Genomic DNA, 18,503 nt, shown 5'->3' with positions numbered 1-18,503 from the left:
AATCAAACAGGAATGAAAGTTATTTTTGACACGACGTTACCATACTGCTCCAAAGCAGTCTTAATCTGCTCGTGTCGGATGAAGGGCGGAATATTGGATACGATTACTTTCACCGAAGGTGCATCCAACAGTGAAACAAACACGAACATATCCGGCTCGACAGTCAAACTGGTCTCGACGAGCTGCGTCACCATTTCCTCTTTTGAGACGAAGATGATGACGCACTAATTAATCCTCGATGCAGCAATTACATTGTGCATACCGATACATTTACCGACACACAAAACGATCTGCTCCACCGTCACCTCAGAAGGTGATGTGCACGACAAACCATTTTTCCGAAAACTTTTCCAAACCGGAAAAATTCTCGGTGTTCACCATGGCCACGGGCGTGGGGAAACGCTCGATACCTTGAAGCAAACAAGCAACGCAGGATCGAGTGCGCTCTCTCACTCTCAAACTCGCAAGAAATGAAACGTGTAGATTAAAGAGAGTAAAGAACAGAACGGGAGAAAGGGCAGCACTACCTCACGACGTGCACCACGAGAAACGCCGCGCAGCAACGTTCTGTGATTACACATGTGCGGCAGTACCTGAGAGAGAGAGATTTTGATTTTTGCTCCTCTATTGAAAGGAATCATTCAATGTGATTCCAGACAATTATGTCCAAACAAAAGGGTTATGGCTTACTTCAAAATAAAAATACATGCAACACATGCAGAGGAAGAGCATGGTGGATGGGGTAACATAGAAGCAAAGATTCCAGATTATAAATTAATTACTAGAACACCATTGACCAAGCTACATAAAGATTGTTTGGTACACCATCGTTTTTCAAAGACAGCAGAATCATGGGTTTCAAACTCAAAATGGACACGAGATGTAACCGACGCTTTAAAAATCTTTAAAACGTCATCAGTTAAAATATCAATGTTCTGCAATTTCCGTTTTCTTGATAGATAAATGGCAAGCTTTGCTTCGGAGCACAAGAAGTTCCCTAAAAAAACATTCATTTTTACTTCAATGAGAAATATTAAAACCATATATAAAAACACAATGTGTGAAAATCAAACCGAGCCCCTGAGTCACACGTAATAAAATATTTAAAAGGGAGGACAGTCTCGAACACTCAATGAAGGCATGAAAAATGGTTTCAGGGGCATCGCAAAAGGGGCACAATTCTGAATTTTCGGAACATATGCGATGGGACAGAATATTGCAAGGCAAGATGTAGTGCGCCAGCCGCCATTGTAAATCCCCAGAGCGCTTGACGATTGGCTCCTTACACATCACGTGCCATTTGATTGTTGCGGAATGGCCAGCTTGAAGCAACGCTTTCCAATGAGCTCATGGCTCTGCAGGTCTGTCAGGAATGAGAGTGAGACTTAGACTTAGACTATACACCGAGGGTGGTACACTTAGACTATACACCGAGGATTTCTCCATCGAGTTAAAGGAGATAAAACCCCGAAATGAAATTAAAAGATGAGGAAAAGGGCATTGGGACAGAGGAAGGGCAGCCTCAATCTCTGGATCCCACTTTAGCCCGGTTAGTTTGAAAGCTCGTGAAATCACAGAGAAAATCCTTCCAATAACTCTGATGGATCTCACACCAGTGGCCACGGCAACATTAGCAGCTGGCTTCCATCTATATGTAAAGGGATTCCTAAGGTGCTTGACCCTGGTAAAGTTTACATCAATGAACTTTTGCACAAAAGGACGGTCACTACAGACCCCTTTAAAAAAGGGATTAAAGAAAATTGGTTCATTTAAAAACATTTGGAGAGTATAGGCACTGGTGTCACGGCAAAACGCGACTGTCCGCCATGCTTCCAGCATACTTCTGTAAAACAAGGGGATCGATGTTATATCCACCCTTGCTGTGTCAATAAGAAAGATTTCGCCACCGAAGCCAAGTCTCCCTGCTTGCCTGAGCAAGCAGTGAGCGAAGGCTTTCCATGGTACATCGGAATACAGCAGCCTTCGTAATGCAGGGAGGCAAAAAGCCATCACTTTACTGTTACGTCTATCAATCCCTGTCCACCATCAGCAATGGGCAGACTTATTACGCCGGGCTGGAGCCAGTGCTTCCCATCCCAAAATAAATGATAAAAATATTTTGGAGCTTTTTAAGAATAGAACCTGGGGCCTGTAGTGCCATAAACCTATGCCACAGCATCGATGCTGCAAGGTTATTGATGACCAGAGTACGACCCCGATAGGAAAGCTGTCTCAATAGTCCCCTCCATTTTTGCAGCCGCTGTTCAGTCTTGGTAATCAGCGATTCCCAATTTTTAGAAATGAAATCCTGAGTGCCGAGAAAGACCCCGAGGTAGCGTCTCCCATCATGTGCCCACTCAAGCTGCATTGGCAGGGTCGGAGGGGGGATACCATTCTGTCGACCTAAGTAAAGAGCTTTGGTCTGCTGCCAGTTGACCTTTATGGAGCTAGCTAAGGTAAACTCATTGGTGGACTCGACCAGGGCACAGATATCTTCATCGGAATTAACAAACGCGCATAGGCCATCCGCATAAGCGATGGTCTTTACCGGGTTGGCCGAGGGCAGAGGACAAAAACCACGAAGCCGTGTGCGTAACCGATTCAGAAGAGGCTCAACGGAGAGGGAATAAAGAAGGCACCCTTGGCGAATACCCTGAGTCACAGAAAAAGGCTGACTTAAAATATTATTCACCTTAAGCAGGCTAAAAATATTATTATACAATAATTTGACGTGACCGATGAAGGTTTCCCCAAAATCAAACCCCCGTAAAACAGCAAAGAGGTAAAAATGATCGATGGCATCAAAAGCCTTTTCTTGATCTAAAAACACTAGACCAACATTTCTTTGTTCCACGGTACAAACGACGATCGCGTCATGCACAATAAAAATACAATCATGTATTGTTCTTTTCGGGATACAATATGATTGATCGCCTGATCGGGGTGTACAATATCCCCGATGACAGGCTTGAGGCGGTTTGCGAGAGTTTTTGAAATAATTTTATAGTCCGTGCAAAGGAGGGAAATTGGACGCCAATTCAGAAGTTGTTGTAGGTCTCCCTTCTTGGGTATAAGGGCAAGTACAGTCCTACGGCACCTGAGTGGTAATAAGCCTGAACGCAGGCCCTCAATTAAGAGGCCGAGCATTTTGGGTCCCAGAAGGCCTTATAGACCTCCGCAGGGATTCTATCCAGCCCCGAAGCCTTGCCCGCGGGCAAAGTTTGCAAAGCGACAAAGAGTTCCCCTAGGGTAACTTCTTCGTCCAGTTGCTGCCGTGCAGACTCAGACAGGGTTGGCAGAGAAGCAGTCATTGAAAGAATCACATTCTTCTTTGTGTTCCTGGCACAATACAAATCTGAAAAATATTCTTTGGCTAAAGTTCTGATCTCGTTTTGGTCCTGAGTCGTTCGACCTCCTTGCGTGCACAGCAAAGTTATTTGCTGGTTTCTCTTCGCTCGCAGTTCCAAACCGAAGAAGAATTTCGAAGAGGTATCAATGAAACGCAGGTTCTCCATTCGTAATCGTATTAGAGCCCCTCGAGCCCGCTTTGCGCAGAGCTCAGCAAGGAGGGCTTTCTTCTTCACAATTAAAGAACAAGTCCTTTCAGCGCTCTGGGCCGGAAGGTTTGATTGCAGACACAAGATCTGTTTGGCGATGAGAGTTTGCATCGCTGTTTCATTATTCGTACAAACGGAGTTATATTGTTGGCAAAATGACCTAATCTGGGCCTTTGCGTTATCCCACCATTGCCCGAGGCAAGAGAAGGAAGGCTTTCGCAACTTTATAACTTCCCAAAAGGCCCGGAAAGCTTCAGGAAATGCTTCATTTTGCAAGAGGCTGACGTTGAAAGTCCAGTAAGCAGCACCGCGATTCCGGGCCGGAGAAAGGACATGAAGAATGGCCATATGTTGGTCCGAAAAACCGCTCGGGGCTACATCAGCGTGGCCCACAACATTTAAGGAGTCACTGTTGACATATATTCTGTTCAGCCTCGCAAGAGACAGCCGGCCATTTGCACAGCGGCACCATGTATATTGACGTGCGGATGGATTCTGGAGCCTCCACACATCCACAAAGGAAAACTTGGACAATGCTCCCCTTAGAGGCACCAAGCTTGCTGGATGGGGCTCTGCTCCATTGCGATCAAGAGTGGGGTCCATTGTGCAGTTGAAATCCCAACTCAGACAAACAATACCATCAAAGTCAAGGTGCGTAAGAGTAAAATCCAACTGTAAAAAAATTAAATCTTTCTGTGCTATCACGAGGTGAATATACATTTAGGATCGTGTGCTTATAACCATTAAAAAAGAAATTCACTGAGACTAAATGCCCTTTAATAATTTCTTTAAAAGCAACACCCTGTGCACAGAAAGAATGATGCAAATAGACAGCAACTCCAGCACGAGAGCAGGCCAAGCTGTTAAAGAACCACTGTCCTCTCATCATTCTGTTCCATTCGCTAACGCAAGAAGGGCTACACCTCGTCTCTTGCAAAAGAACAATATCAAAACGTTTATGCTGGACGAGCGACTTTACCTGGGCCTTACGCAGGGGGTATCACCCCCCATTAATATTTAAGGTTACAATAGAAAAGGTCATCTTGTAAATTTAAAGATAAATAATTAAGTGGGGAAGACGTCAGACTGTGCCTGAAGCTCCTTCTTGGCTTTGAGCACACATTTCCTAAGGCGAAACACTTGTGACTGTCAAACCAAGCTGTTCTGCCTTGAGGAGGAGATGTTTGGAGGAAGTTATGAAAGCAGACAAATCTGGAAAGAAATTATTGATTTTGATTTGTTTCTTTCGAAAAGTGTCTTGAAGAAACTTTAAGATCTTGGTGGGTGACACTTCAGCGCCTCCCTCAGAACCTTGAACCAAACCTGGATCATTCCAGGCTTCAATACTAGCACCGGAGGCAAGCGACGAGGCACCGTCTGAGTCATCATCAGAGTAGTTTCTATTAACATTAACACACTCTGAAGTGAGTGTTTCCACAGCGGAAAATTCGCCCTTTACCGGAGGCAGGACCGGTGTTTCCGTAATGGGGGTTTTGAAATCCACGTGAGAAACTGAGGTTTCTGCAACGGAGGCTTCGCACTCTACCGGAGGAGAAGAGGTCGTTACATTTTCCGCCTCCATGGTTTCCAACATTTCACACTCAACAGGGAGTGGGGATGCATCAGGCACCTCATTAGAGGTTACCTTGCCAGTAGTCATGGAGGTGTTTACGATCGGTTCTGGGGCTGTTGTGCGCGGCTCGCAACAATCAGGTACGGAAACTTCTTCTTCGCCTAAAATAGTGAATCTGTTTTGCAAAGCAAAACCTGCCGTGGACGAATCCGTTTTTGAAACAGGAACGTTAAGCTCCTTTGCCGACGCCATCTTTTTCGGACTCGATTGTACGTCCTCACCAACCCCACCACGTGTTTGCCTCTTCTTGGAGGTCACAGTGATGAAAACCCCGTCCTCCGCCGGGGGTTCCTCAGTTTCCAGGCTCAAGGGTGAAGGCTGATCCAGCGTCCTGGATGTACCACTCATGGCAGCGTTTGGCTCGGTCCGTGTCGATGTGCCACTCGAGGCAGCGTTTGGCTCGGTCCGTGTCGATGTGCCACTCGAGGCAGCGTTTGGCTCGGTCCGTGTCGATGTGCCACTCGAGGCAGCGTTTGGCTCGGTCCGTGTCGATGTGCCACTCGAGGCAGCGTTTGGCTCGGTCCGTGTCGATGTGCCACTCGAGGCAGCGTTTGGCTCGGTCCGTGTCGATGTGCCACTCGAGGCAGCGTTTGGCTCCGTCCGTGTCGATGTGCCACTCGTGGCAGCATTTGGCTCCGTCCGTGTCGATGTGCCACTCGAGGCAGCGTTTGGCTCGGTCCGTGTCGATGTGCCACTCGAGGCAGCGTTTGGCTCGGTCCGTGTCGATGTGCCACTCGAGGCAGCGTTTGGCTCGGTCCGTGTCGATGTGCCACTCGAGGCAGCGTTTGGCTCGGTCCGTGTCGATGTGCCACTCGAGGCAGCGTTTGGCTCAGTCCGTGTCGATGTGCCACTCGAGGCAGCGTTTGGCTCCGTCCGTGTCGATGTGCCACTCGTGGCAGCGTTTGGCTCGGTCCGTGTCGATGTGCCACTCGAGGCAGCGTTTGGCTCTGTCCGTGTCGATGTGCCACTCGAGGCAGCGTTTGGCTCGGTCCGTGTCGATGTGCCACTCGAGGCAGCATTTGGCTCTGTCCGTGTCGATGTGCCACTCGAGACAGCGTTTGGCTCCATCCGTGTCAATGTGCCACCGGACATGGACGTCGGACAAGCACCTTTCAAATGTCCGTGCTCCCCGCAGGTGAAACACGTCATCGTCTCCGTTGCGATGTACATCGTGTAGTTTCGCTTATCAGTAACCAGCGTTGCCGACGCATTGAGCGACTGGGCCTTGTTCTTTAGCACGATGTAGCAATGCCGTCGGAACGACATTATGTGACGAACCGTATAATCGGATCGCAAACGAAGAGGAATCATGGAGACTCGTGATACCACGGTCCCAAACTGTTTTAAAACGAACACAATATCTCCGCTTTTCACGCACGGCGGAATATTCGACAAAATCACTTTCACCGCCGCGCCGGCGTGTCCATCGGACTCACATTAACAAAAATGTCCGGTGGTACCGACAAACCGGTTTCGACCGCCTGGGCTACGTAGCGCTCCTCCGAAAGAAACACCACAACTCTCTGGTTCATCTTCGAATCCGCTAAAACGTTCTCGATCCCAACGAGCTCTCCCAAGCCCAACACAATGTCCTCGACCCGAACTCCGTCGGGCGGACTCACGATGACTCCATTCCTTCGAGTCAGCGACTCGTAAATACTATTCTGCAAACGACCGCTTGCCATAGCGATAAATGAACCAAAACTAAGGAAGTATTTGAAAAAACAAGACAGAACCTATCGCAAGCAAGGCCTGCAGGCGAAGGTAAAATGAAAATAAATAGAATAACGGAGCCGATAAACGACGATGATGAAGAACACGGCAAGCAGAGCACAGGCCCGAAGAACACGGCAAGCAGAGCACAGGCCCGAAGAACACAAGGTTCTTTAGGACTCGCACCAAACTCACCGTGCGCTCTCTCTCTCTTGTCTTGTCTCAACAAAGAAGGAAAACACGGGGGAAACTTCACAAACACGTACAAGGACACAGAGGGAGTGAAATGGGGGATGGGAAAGGCAACAACACAACACAGTACTCACAGCTCCTCACACACAGCAGCCATGATTGCCACACCCACGCACGACTCACCAACGACCAGCAGGGGGGCGAGAGAGAGAGGGGGAAGAGAGACAGAGAGAGAATGTGTGTGTGTGTGTCAGCTTCACCATTACGAGCCTTTGATTTTTTTTTAAAAGAGAAGATCCAAAGTACATTTTAAATGTTGATTGATTTTATTTGATTTTATGCCTCCACCGACGAAGTTACCGCGGAGGCATTATGTTTTCAGGTTGTCCGTCCAGCTGTCCATCTGTCCGTCCGTCTGTCTGTCCGTCTGTCTGTCTGTCTGTCCATCCGTCCATGATAGGTTTTTGTTGCCACGATAACTTCAGAATGGCTGAAGGGATCTTAGTCAAACATGGTGCAGGTATAATGAGGTAAAGATGAACTGATAAAATTTTGGAGTCACGAGGTCAAAGGTCATGCCAGGTACAAATCCTGTTACTGCAGTAACTTGTGAACAAGTGATGAGATTTTGAATAAACTTGGTATAAATATATATGATGCAAAGACAAACTGGATTATGGCATCAAGAGATCAAAGGTCAGAGGTCATGTCAGGTCAAATGTGATACTTGAGACCAGCTGAATGGATTTAAATCAAACTTGGTACATATAGGCGCCCGCGGAACGACGCAACTTCCGGTTAGTGCACCCTTCGCGACAACAGTCACGTGATTGGATACGTTGAAAACAAACCACAAAAGGGCACGTGTTACAGCTACTTCCGGTAGTCTCGCCCTCATCCATTGGTCGGTCGTTGCTTCACGTTCAGCATTTAAAAGCATAGAGCACAGACAATTGCTTGGCCTCCATAGGGAGGAAGAAATTCCTCCTGAGGAAGTGCTCGGCTGAATATGGAGAAAAGCGGTACCATTGATATGACGTCACCGGTACCCAGAGTATCCCAGGAAGTGATGCCACTTTCCCCAGGCCAAGTGTAACCGTGTGTGTGTGTGTGCTCCATTACGAGCCTTAGATCTTGTAAAAAAAAAAAAAAAAAAGAAGATCTGCAGTAGGACAGGAAAGAGAAGATTTTGTGAAAATATAGAATAGAGTGAATAGAAATAGGAGACACCATGGTGTGGCAGTCGGTCAGTCAGGTCACTATCTTTAAGCAGTAGAGGAGAGGGAAGTGTATCATTCCACTAACAAACAAATGTGGGGATAGAGGGGTGGAAGCGAGCATTCTACTTCGGTTAGGGGACGGTAATATGATATAGGGTTCCCAAGTATATTCTGGGATTCAACAAAAGGCTGAATGGATATAAGACAAAAAAGTGAGCAAAGAAAAGGGCTGAAAGGAGAAGGCAGTCGAAGACCTCTCTGGGCAATCGATGGCCTAATGGTGGGAAAACTGCATTCTCTTGGCTTTGGCTTTCTGCCAGGTGATACCAGTTTTAGATAATGTTATTTTTTAATTTTGTTGATTTTTTTTACAGTTATCAAAATTCACAAAGAGGCAAAACAACAGCGGGGAATGGATCAACGGGGGAAATGGTGGGATGCGACTAACGGATGCACCGCGGAACAAAGATAGGAAATTTCAGGCAAATGATGAGAACAGAGTCTCAGCAGGTGTAGTAAAGCTCATTAGTAGCAATGAAAGAGACCTGGAGGTGGTGCTGGTGGGCAGCAGACTTGAAATCCTGGTGGGCAGAGCTCTTCGTGACACGAGTGTGTTGTCACAGTCATAATTTTGGATCAACAAAACCCGCACTTTTATTCTCTTTTTTTTTTTTTTTTTTTTTTTTCTATACTGAATCGAGGCTCGTGAAAGAGCTGACAACCGCGAGGGAAAGACAAAGACAGTACATGGGGACCGCGAGGGAAAGACAGTACATGGGGACCGCGAGGGAAAGACAAAAACAGCACATGGGGACCGCGAGGGAAAGACAAAAACAGCACATGGGGACCGCGAGGGAAAGACAAAGACAGCACATAGGGACCGCGAGGGAAAGACAAAGACAGTTCATGGGGACCACGAGGGAAAGACAAAAAAAGCACATGGGGACCGCGAGGGAAAGACAAAGACAGCACATAGGGACCGCGAGGGAAAGACAAAGACAGTACATGGGGACCGCGAGGGAAAGACAAAAACAGCACATGGGGACCGCGAGGGAAAGACAAAGACAGTACATGGGGACCGCGAGGGAAAGACAAAGACAGCACATGGGGACCGCGAGGGAAAGACAAAGACAACACATAGGGACCGCGAGGGAAAGACAGTACATGGGGACCGCGAGGGAAAGACAAAAACAGCACATGGGGACCGCGAGGGAAAGACAAAGACAGCACATAGGGACCGCGAGGGAAAGACAGTACATGGGGACCGCGAGGGAAAGACAAAAACAGCACATGGGGACCACGAGGGAAAGACAAAGACAGCACATGGGGACCGCGAGGGAAAGACAAAAACAGCACATGGGGACCGCGAGGGAAAGACAAAGACAGCACATGGGGACCGCGAGGGAAAGACAGTACATGGGGACCGCGAGGGAAAGACAAAAACAGCACATGGGGACCGCGAGGGAAAGACAAAGACAGCACATAGGGACCGCGAGGGAAAGACAAAGACAGTACATGGGGACCGCGAGGGAAAGACAAAGACAGTACATGGGGACCGCGAGGGAAAGACAAAAACAGCACATGGGGACCGCGAGGGAAAGACAAAGACAGTACATGGGGACCACGAGGGAAAGACAAAGACAGCACATGGGGACCGCGAGGGAAAGACAAAGACAGCACATAGGGACCGCGAGGGAAAGACAAAGACAACATCGTCTGGATTGTTTGCACTTACAATGCAGCAAATGGTCCAAAATTGAACGTCCAAAGGATACCTCTTTTAGAAGGATACCTACTGTGTCCTGAGGCCGAGAACAAAGAACAAGATCTGAGTTCGATCGTTTCTGCTCACCCATGTTGCTGCACACGTATGGTGGATCCATGGGAGTTCGTTGTTCGAATCTGCGTCATCGATTGACCACCGGTTTGACCTCCGTCATTATCACCGGCAGATCCTGAATTCTGATGTGTTCGAGCTGATGCACCAGAATGGGGACTACACGCACTTCTATTTCTGCTATCGCTGGTTCCTGCTCGACTTTAAACGGGGTAAGAAGGTTTACATCCAAAGACACTTCCGCAATGCCAGTCATTGTTCAGTTCGGGCCTCGTGGAAATTCTTGTCCTTCATTTTTGGGTTTTGAAGCAACTTTGGCACCCTTAACCATCCCTTTTCACGTTATTAGTGCGTTATGGTGTTCAGGTGTGTGAATTTGGGAATTGGATTGCAGATTGCTTCCTTGTAAATGTACCTTGAGGTCAGCGTCACCTGATTCACCTGACTGTCACCTGACTGACCGTTGCTTCACTGCGCAGAGCTGCTGTACGAGGACGTGTTTGCTGTGTGGGAGGCAATCTGGGCTGCCCGTCGCATCTCATCTCACCACTTCGTGCTTTTCATTGCCCTCGCCTTTGTCGAGATCTATCGCGACATCATCCTCGACAACTGTATGGATTTCACGGATATCATAAAGTTCTTCAACGGTGAGATTCAAGGCACTTACCAACATTGCGTGCAAAACACTTTGTGCTTAACTCTGGTGTCCTTTCCCAGCAGGCTTCCCCTGGTTCGGTTACTTCCTGTTGGAGTTCTCTTTGCACAAGTGTTGATAATCAACTGTCATATACTTGCGGCGTAAAACCGCTCGTTGTTTCTTTTGGATCTTACGAGGTTTACCCCTCATTCTTCTCCTGCTTGGTTTGTTTTCACTTGCCTCCGTTATCAATTTCCTTTATTTATTTATAAAGGTGGGCGCGATTCGGAAAATTTTAAGTCCGCTTACCGCTTATCCGCTCCGCCAGCCCGTGTAGTCCGATTCGCTTATCCGCTTCAGCGGCCGAAAATCTTAGTCCGCTTACCGGTTATCCGCTTATCTGCTTCGATTCGATTTTTTTAAAGCGCTTCGACGTTTTTAAAGCGATTTTTGACGTTTCTAAAGGGAATTTAATGCTTTTTAAGCCTAAATAGCCATTTCTAACTACTACAAAGACAAACAAAGCTTTTAAGATCAAAAATATACATTTTTATTTAAATAAAATTTATTCAAAATTTATTGAAATAAAGTTTTCCACTCGACTCTACTCTACTCTACAGTTAATTTAAATATAATTTTAATATATGCAAGTTACATTAAAGAAAAATCAATTTGCCCGTCCTTTCTTTGACAAGAGAGTCTACTAGTCAACAGACTAGCAGTCTGTTGACTAGTCCTCGTCTTCCTCCTCCACCTCGTGGGCCTTCTTGAGGATTTGGAGGTTGCCCTTCATGAAGACGAGATTTGGAGGAGTCAGAAATCTCTCCATCTTGACGTTATTGCCGCTCTAGCGTCCAATAAAATATTCAGTTTTCACTTATTATTCACTTAAATAAATATTCACAATTCTAGAGTAACGGCTCAGGCTAACAGCTGATTTGGCGAATCGCGATGCGCTTTAATTTTTCGGTAGTCCGCTTACGCTTATCCGCTTCGGTTTCCGGGGGTTGTTCCGATTCGCTTATCCGCTTCGAAAACGTTAGTCCGCTGCAGCGGATAAGCGGATAAGCGGACTTTCGAAGCGGACCGCCCACCTTTGTTTATTTATCGCCATTCTTTCAAAAGAAAATATCACACATTCGAGATATATCACAGTCCCAGTCACTTGCTAACTACGGAAGTGCCAAAATGGCCAGGGCCCATTACATTAGATCACTTGCTAAAACAAAGGCCTTGTATTTCTTTACCATGATGCAGAACAATTCCTCCATCACACCCAATTGTACCTCTCAGTACAGGAATGTTTATATCTAACACACCTAGCAAACATGCTGTGGGTCCTCCACCAACTAATACTTTCCTTCTGTCTGAATGCCTCGTGTCTGTCGGTCAAGATGCCGCCCAGTCAATCCTGAGAGTAACTCGAGGAAAACGACTTCACTTTTCAACTAAAACTGGTTCCATCATCTCTGGTTGTTTCCTTACTTTCAGTTGTCTCTCCGCTCGTAACAAAAATGATCCGCTGCTCCATCGCTCCGTCTGCGGTTCCATCCTCATCTAAAAGAGCCGCAACAATTACCATTTTGAAGAAATCTTCACTGTGCACAAATAATCTTCAAAATTGCAAACTCACTTCTATCTTCTCCTTTTTTTCCCAAGACTCTCTCTCGTACGTGCTATTGCCAATCGGCCTCTGCAATACCCGCATTAGCGTTCTCTTTTACGTCGTTTCCATGCACCACTCGACCAGTGTTGAAAAATGTGCTGCCCGAACCCAGCTTCTCCCGAAACTCACATTAGAACTTCTCTCCGAGCCGAGTGAAGAGCTCACCTTTGCATTCATTTGGCGTTTTTATGCCTCCGCCGACAAAGTTGCCGAAGGCATTATGTTTTCGGGTTGTCTGTCCGTGCTTCCGTCCATGATAGGTTTTCGATTCCGGTGTTGACTTAGCGGTTGGGGTGCCGGCTTGGGATCCTAGGATCCTGGGTTCGGATCCCGGTCGATCGCTGAATTAACGCCAGGGGGGTTGACTCAGCCCGTCATCCTTCCAAGGTCCGCAAATTGAGTACCAGTTCGCTGGTAATTCCCTGTGTGCCGCAAGAGGCGACTATCAGGGTTGGTGGCAGGAAGGGCATCCGGCCATAAAACATTGCTTCAAAAAGGGGACCACGGTGCCCGAAAAAGGCCAACCCCTGCTCTGCGAGGAAAAATGGCCTCTAAAGGTGGTTTTCCTTTTTTTTTTGTAGATCAAGTATGTACTATGATGTAAAGATAAACAGCTGCATTTTGCTGATACCCAGATCTATCTGTCCATTGTACCTGATAATATGCTCTCTTCCAGAAATCTGACTTCCTGTCCTGTCCCTATGAAATTCAAACATGGGTGTTCATGAACTTTCTCAAGAACAGTGGCTGCTAAGACTGATATTGTGGCCCCTCATCTGTTTTTGAAAAATCACCACCTTATCTCTGCGTCAACACTTTCAACTCTCATGTGGGCCGACGGGAGGGCCGAGAGCCTCCGTGCTGGCTTGTGAGCCCCCGTGCTGGCTTGTGAGCCCAGGCGTATTCGTCCTTACAGTTTTCGCTCGAGGCTTGCCACCTTGAAGAACTGCCCACATACATTCAAAAACGCCCATTGAATGGAAAGGTGAGCTTTTCACTCAGCTCGGATAGAAGATCAAATGTGAGTCAGGACCGGGTCGGGACAGCACGGTTTTCATCCCTGATTGAGTGGTGCATGGAAACAAGGTAAATGGAAACAAGGTAAAAAGAGAATGGAACTCCATTAGATGAGGATGGAACCCACCTATGACGCAAAGCATGAGCCATGTGCTGCATATGAAACGAGGATGAACTCTCATGGTCATGTCATATGTCACTATGAATCCAACACTTTATTTTATTCCATTATGTTGGAAACATCTGCAAATCCTTTAGCTTCAACAACCATAATATTGCACAACTTCACTCGTGCTTAAATCGAGGCCCACTGGAGCTGGTTCATGCTCCCACAACGTTTCTCTTGAATGACTTCAGCTCCATTTACAAGCCTGCGTCTTCTCTCAAGTCTAATTCATTCATAATATCATAGCCTGGCTGGTTGTTGAATCTCACATATTTGATCACATCATTCCAATCCTCAAAGCACAATATGTCTGCCAGTACACTAGCTTATCGATTTTAACATAACCTCTAACTCCATCAACATTTGGTTCCATCTTACATTTCTGACATAATTTCATCTTGCAAGAACACTACGGTCTAACACAGGAATGTTCGTCTAACAAGGCTACGGTCTCCTGGTAGCTCCTCGCACAAGGCCGAAGGCTCTTTGTGATCAGGTATTCTTCCGATATGCTTCTCGACTATGAAACTCTCTGCCTTTTGAAACCAGTCTTGTCAATTTGGTACCTGTCTTTTGTATTTTGTAACGGTCTTTTATAACTTCTTAAGGACTTGTCTTTTTCCACTTGCTTTTTTAAAATCTCATACCTATTTCTTTGGCAAAGTGTTTTGAGAGTTTACTCCTGAACTCCTGAATCAAAGCACTATTCAGGTCCCATAACACCTGGGAAACAAAAAAATACTCGTTGTGATGCACTTATTTCATGATGCTTTCAAATCAAACTTAATATAAAGAGTCTTCACAAACTACTCCAAAATGATAATGTTATAAATTTCAGATAAAATGTGAATACATTTGATCAACAGAAAAAATCAGACGATTCTCAGTTGCATAAATATTAAAACCGTTTGCCTAATTAACCCTAAATCACTTCCGGAGTAAATTATTTGTTTGAAAAGTTTAAAAATAAGTGTAATCGGTCTCACCTGTATGTAATCAGTGGTTTAACTTAAAATTAATCTACCCCCGCTTATCTAAGGAGTTTTAAGGTGCAACTCACTTGGTCAACCGACAAGGTAAACATGAAGACCAAGGAGCTTTCCAAGGAAGTCAGACATAAAGTGGTGAAGAAGCACTATTCAGGAGAGGGTTATAAGAAGATTTCAAAGTCACTCATTGTCCCTTTCAAGTACAATGAAATCGATCATTAGGAAGTGGAAGATATATCATACCACTCAGACTCCACCCAGATCAGGTCATCCATCCAAACTCAGCAGCCGGGGAAGGAGGAAACTGGTTCAGGATGTCATTGTAAATCGAACAATGACTTTGAAAGATCTCCAAGGATTTATTCTGACGTGGGGGTCAGTGTTCTTCATCAATCAATAATATCCCGTTCCCTTTACAAATTTGGCTTCTATGGACAGGTGGCCAGAAAGAATCCATAACTATAAAAGACACATATGTTTACGAGCTCTTATGGGATTTGCAAAAAAGCATCTAAATGATATTACAGGCATGTAGAGAAACGTTTTGTGTTCAGACGAGACAAAAATTGACCTTTTTGGTCTAAATTCAAAGCGTTATGTCTGGAGCAAGCCTAACACTGTACATGACCTTTCAACACCATCCCTGCTGTCAAACATGGTGGTGGCAGCATCATGTTATGGGGCTGCTTTTCATTAGCAGGGGCTGGCAAGCTTGTCAGGATAGAAGGGACAATGGACGGTGCAAAGTACAGGCGAATCCTTGATGAAAACCTGCTCGAGTCGGCCATTAATCTGAAACTGGGTAAGATATTCACATTTCAGCATGACAATGATCCGAAGAACAAAATTAAAGCCACACTGGAGTGGCTCAATAAGAATAAAATTAACGTTCTTAAATGGCCCAGTCAAAGTCCTGATTTGAACCCAAATGAACAGACTTGAAGATTGCAATCCATCGACGATCCCCATCAAACTTGGCAGAACTTGAGCAATTGTACATGAAGAATGGGTAAAAAAATTCACCATCTCACTGTGTAAAGCTGGTAGAGACGTACCACCCAAATAGACTTGTAGTAGTCATTGCTGCAAATGGTGATTCCATCAAGTACTGACCTAAGGGGCTGAAATACCATTACAACCAGTGAATTGTGATTTGTTCCTGGTTTTTGCAGGTATTCCTGACATGTGACGTCCATGTTTGTGTTTTGTTTGTTTGACCTTTTCAGTTATGAATCAAAAAAGTTCATTTGGAGTAATTGTTTCTACATAATTTGTAATTCATCTAAATGTGGCATTATTGGTAGGGGGTGAATACTTTTGCAGGCCACTGCAGATTAAGCCAATTCTGAAGGTCATTGGTGAGCCAGCTGTGGTTTTACAAAGAATCCAAGCTCAGGAGAGCTGAGGTTTCTGGAAGTGAAGAATGCAAATCCTCAATACCTTAAGCGGGATTTGAACTCACAACCTTTGAAATACCAGCAATTTATATATGTACCTGTTCAAACTGGTAGCTACATATCCCCATCTATTTTCTGCTGTCATCACATTTGCCATTTAACTGGGTCGGGAGTGATAGGATTTCTAGTTGCATATATGTTTGCTTCTGGGTTTGATGGCAATCTTCTTCTGGAACTTTGTACCACGTTGTGCGTGAGTTGTCCTCCAGAGGGGATATCGAGCTTGTGATTGTGACGTCTGCTTGTCTCTGCTTGTCTCTCGAATGCAAGAGGGTCCCAGGGCCTTCCCGACTTCCTCGGTCTGTATATCCTGAGAGACTCTCACCGTGAGCTTGAAATAGTGACGACTCGTCACATCTTTCAGTAAAACTCATGAAGCCTCCTCTATCCCACCCATTCCCACAGAGATGGCAGAGCGGCACGACGCCCAGTTGATCCTGCGAATCGCACGTGACCTTGTGTGTCGCGTGCAGATCATGGTGATAAACAAGTAACAGGCGCCAGTTATTCCTCCCCCAACCCCTCTGGAAAAAAAAGCAACGCATATTTCACGTCGGCGCCGCTCCCCGCGCCGAGCATTCGATCCTTTAGCCTTAGCAGTTTCAACCTTCTGCATGGCCCAGGTGTGACTCGTCATCATTCCTCCCGCACCGCATTTCACGGTCCACGTCCGGTTTAGATAAATAAGCTGCAATTTTAACCCGAAATAGTTGTGTAAATGCAAAGTGTGCCGGTTTTATATTTCCGTACGTTAAATTATTATATTTTCACTCCAGTTTATCATGTCCCAAATTACAGGAACGGCTTAGCTCTACCAAAGGTCTCTGTTTGGAAAAGCCACAAATTTCGAGATGAAGATGGAGAGTTTTAACTATTTTAAAAGATTAATAAAAAGGGAAATCACCTTAAAGTGGAAGTGAGAACCTTTAAATGTGTAATCCTGTTATTTATGGGATTAGCTATGAATGTACCTGAGTGAGATGTAATGTTGTAACCATTTTATTTATTTATTTTGGACCGCTTGAAATGCCACTATCTTCTGATTGTGCCTCCTTTCCAATAATAATAATAATAATAATAATAATAATAATAATAATAATGCCACGTACTTTAGAATGTCAGCCTCCAGCTTTACGACGTTTGCGAAATGTTAAATCAGGGTCACCATAGCGCACCCATTTTGATATCCCTGTCATGGTGGCTACATGTTCATGGCGGTTCCATGTTTCTGGTTGGACAAAGTCTTAACTTTTTGACCGCTGTGCTTGTTTAATGGTTTGAGTGAAGTAATCGCTTCTAGTTATCCAAAAGCGCTAGATTTGTACACAAAAAAGTAACTGCTGTCCAAAATGTCTAAACCACGCATCAAACTTTTTGTTGTTATTGTCGTCGGCGTCTTTGCTCACACCATGTGCAATAAAACTGTTCTTGCTGGTGTATTAAAAGTGAAGCTGGAAAATTGAGGTACTGCACCTGTTACAAGCCCTTAGGAAGTGCAGCATATGGACCACGTGATGGAAAGCCTGGAGTGGTGGACACATGCGGGTGAGCAAAGTAACCAAGAAGAGGGTTAATTGGGTAACTGTGCTTCCTGTTGGGGGTTGGGAACACCACATTGAAGATGGGGTCACAAGGGAAGCGATACTGCGTTAGGTATTGGTGTTTTATTTATTTTCTGCACTTGGTCTGCGGCTGCCATTCCGTCTGGTAAGATATGATAGATATATCATGCAAAGACTGTGACCAATTCTACATTGATGAAACTGGAAGAAATTTAAAACAAAGGCTAGATGAACATGATAGAGCAGTTAGGCTGGGAAAGGTGACACAGTCATCCATAGCACGTCATTGCCTGCAATATGGGCACAAATGTGACTTTTCTAGGATCCGGGTCCGAGACGCGACGTCCAACAAATGACAGATTGATAATGGAACCATGGCGTGTGAAGAGCCGAGAGTGTAGTCTAACTGGAGGGAATGTGGACATACCCATACAATACGCACCTCTCATACAATCTGGACAAGGTCAGCAACAAACAACAACAACAACAACAACACTCGATCCAAAAACTCCAGCAACCACACAACCTGCGCATCTTCACATCCAACCTGGACACGAAACCACCCATGGTTGTGTCCCGGAAACACAACAACAAAAACAAAATAACAACAACAATAAGCACATACACATGCTCATGCACACTCGTACAACACAACATGACGTGTGAGTAATAACGAAAACAAGCGTTATGCCGAGGTCCCCCGTCGGTGAAGTGATGTGAGTTGACAAAGTGGAAGACGCAAGGTGGCCATCTTGGATTTTGACCTGGCGACCCAATTTTCAATAGCGTTCTTCCTTATGCGTAGATACATACACACACCAGATTAGAAGTTAGTAGTTCGTTTATATTTCAAGATA

At 45.6% G+C, this 18,503-nt stretch overlaps 1 protein-coding gene across 5 annotated transcripts in view; it reads left to right on the top strand.

Moving 5' to 3' along the window:
* Positions 1 to 16,706, top strand: part of SGSM1 (small G protein signaling modulator 1) — a 144,695-nt gene extending 127,989 nt beyond the window's left edge. For 4 of the 5 annotated variants that reach the window (XM_078768343.1, XM_078768344.1, XM_078768342.1 and 1 more), the window contains 3 exons: positions 10,268 to 10,364; positions 10,632 to 10,799; positions 16,490 to 16,706. In XM_078768343.1, the coding sequence (XP_078624469.1) occupies positions 10,268 to 10,364; positions 10,632 to 10,799; positions 16,490 to 16,578 (354 nt within the window). In that variant the 3' untranslated portion in view covers positions 16,579 to 16,706. The remainder of the gene's footprint in view (positions 1 to 10,267; positions 10,365 to 10,631; positions 10,800 to 16,489) is intronic. The other variant, XM_078768345.1, reaches the window with a different exon arrangement.
* Positions 16,707 to 18,503: the final 1,797 nt, after the last annotated feature.

Source organism: Myxine glutinosa, chromosome 14 (genome assembly GCF_964187855.1).
Source record: "Myxine glutinosa chromosome 14, kmMyxGlut1.1, whole genome shotgun sequence".
Taxonomy (NCBI): domain Eukaryota; kingdom Metazoa; phylum Chordata; class Myxini; order Myxiniformes; family Myxinidae; genus Myxine; species Myxine glutinosa.
Note: the sequence above shows the minus strand (reverse complement) of the source record. Positions and strands in the feature narration are given on the sequence as shown.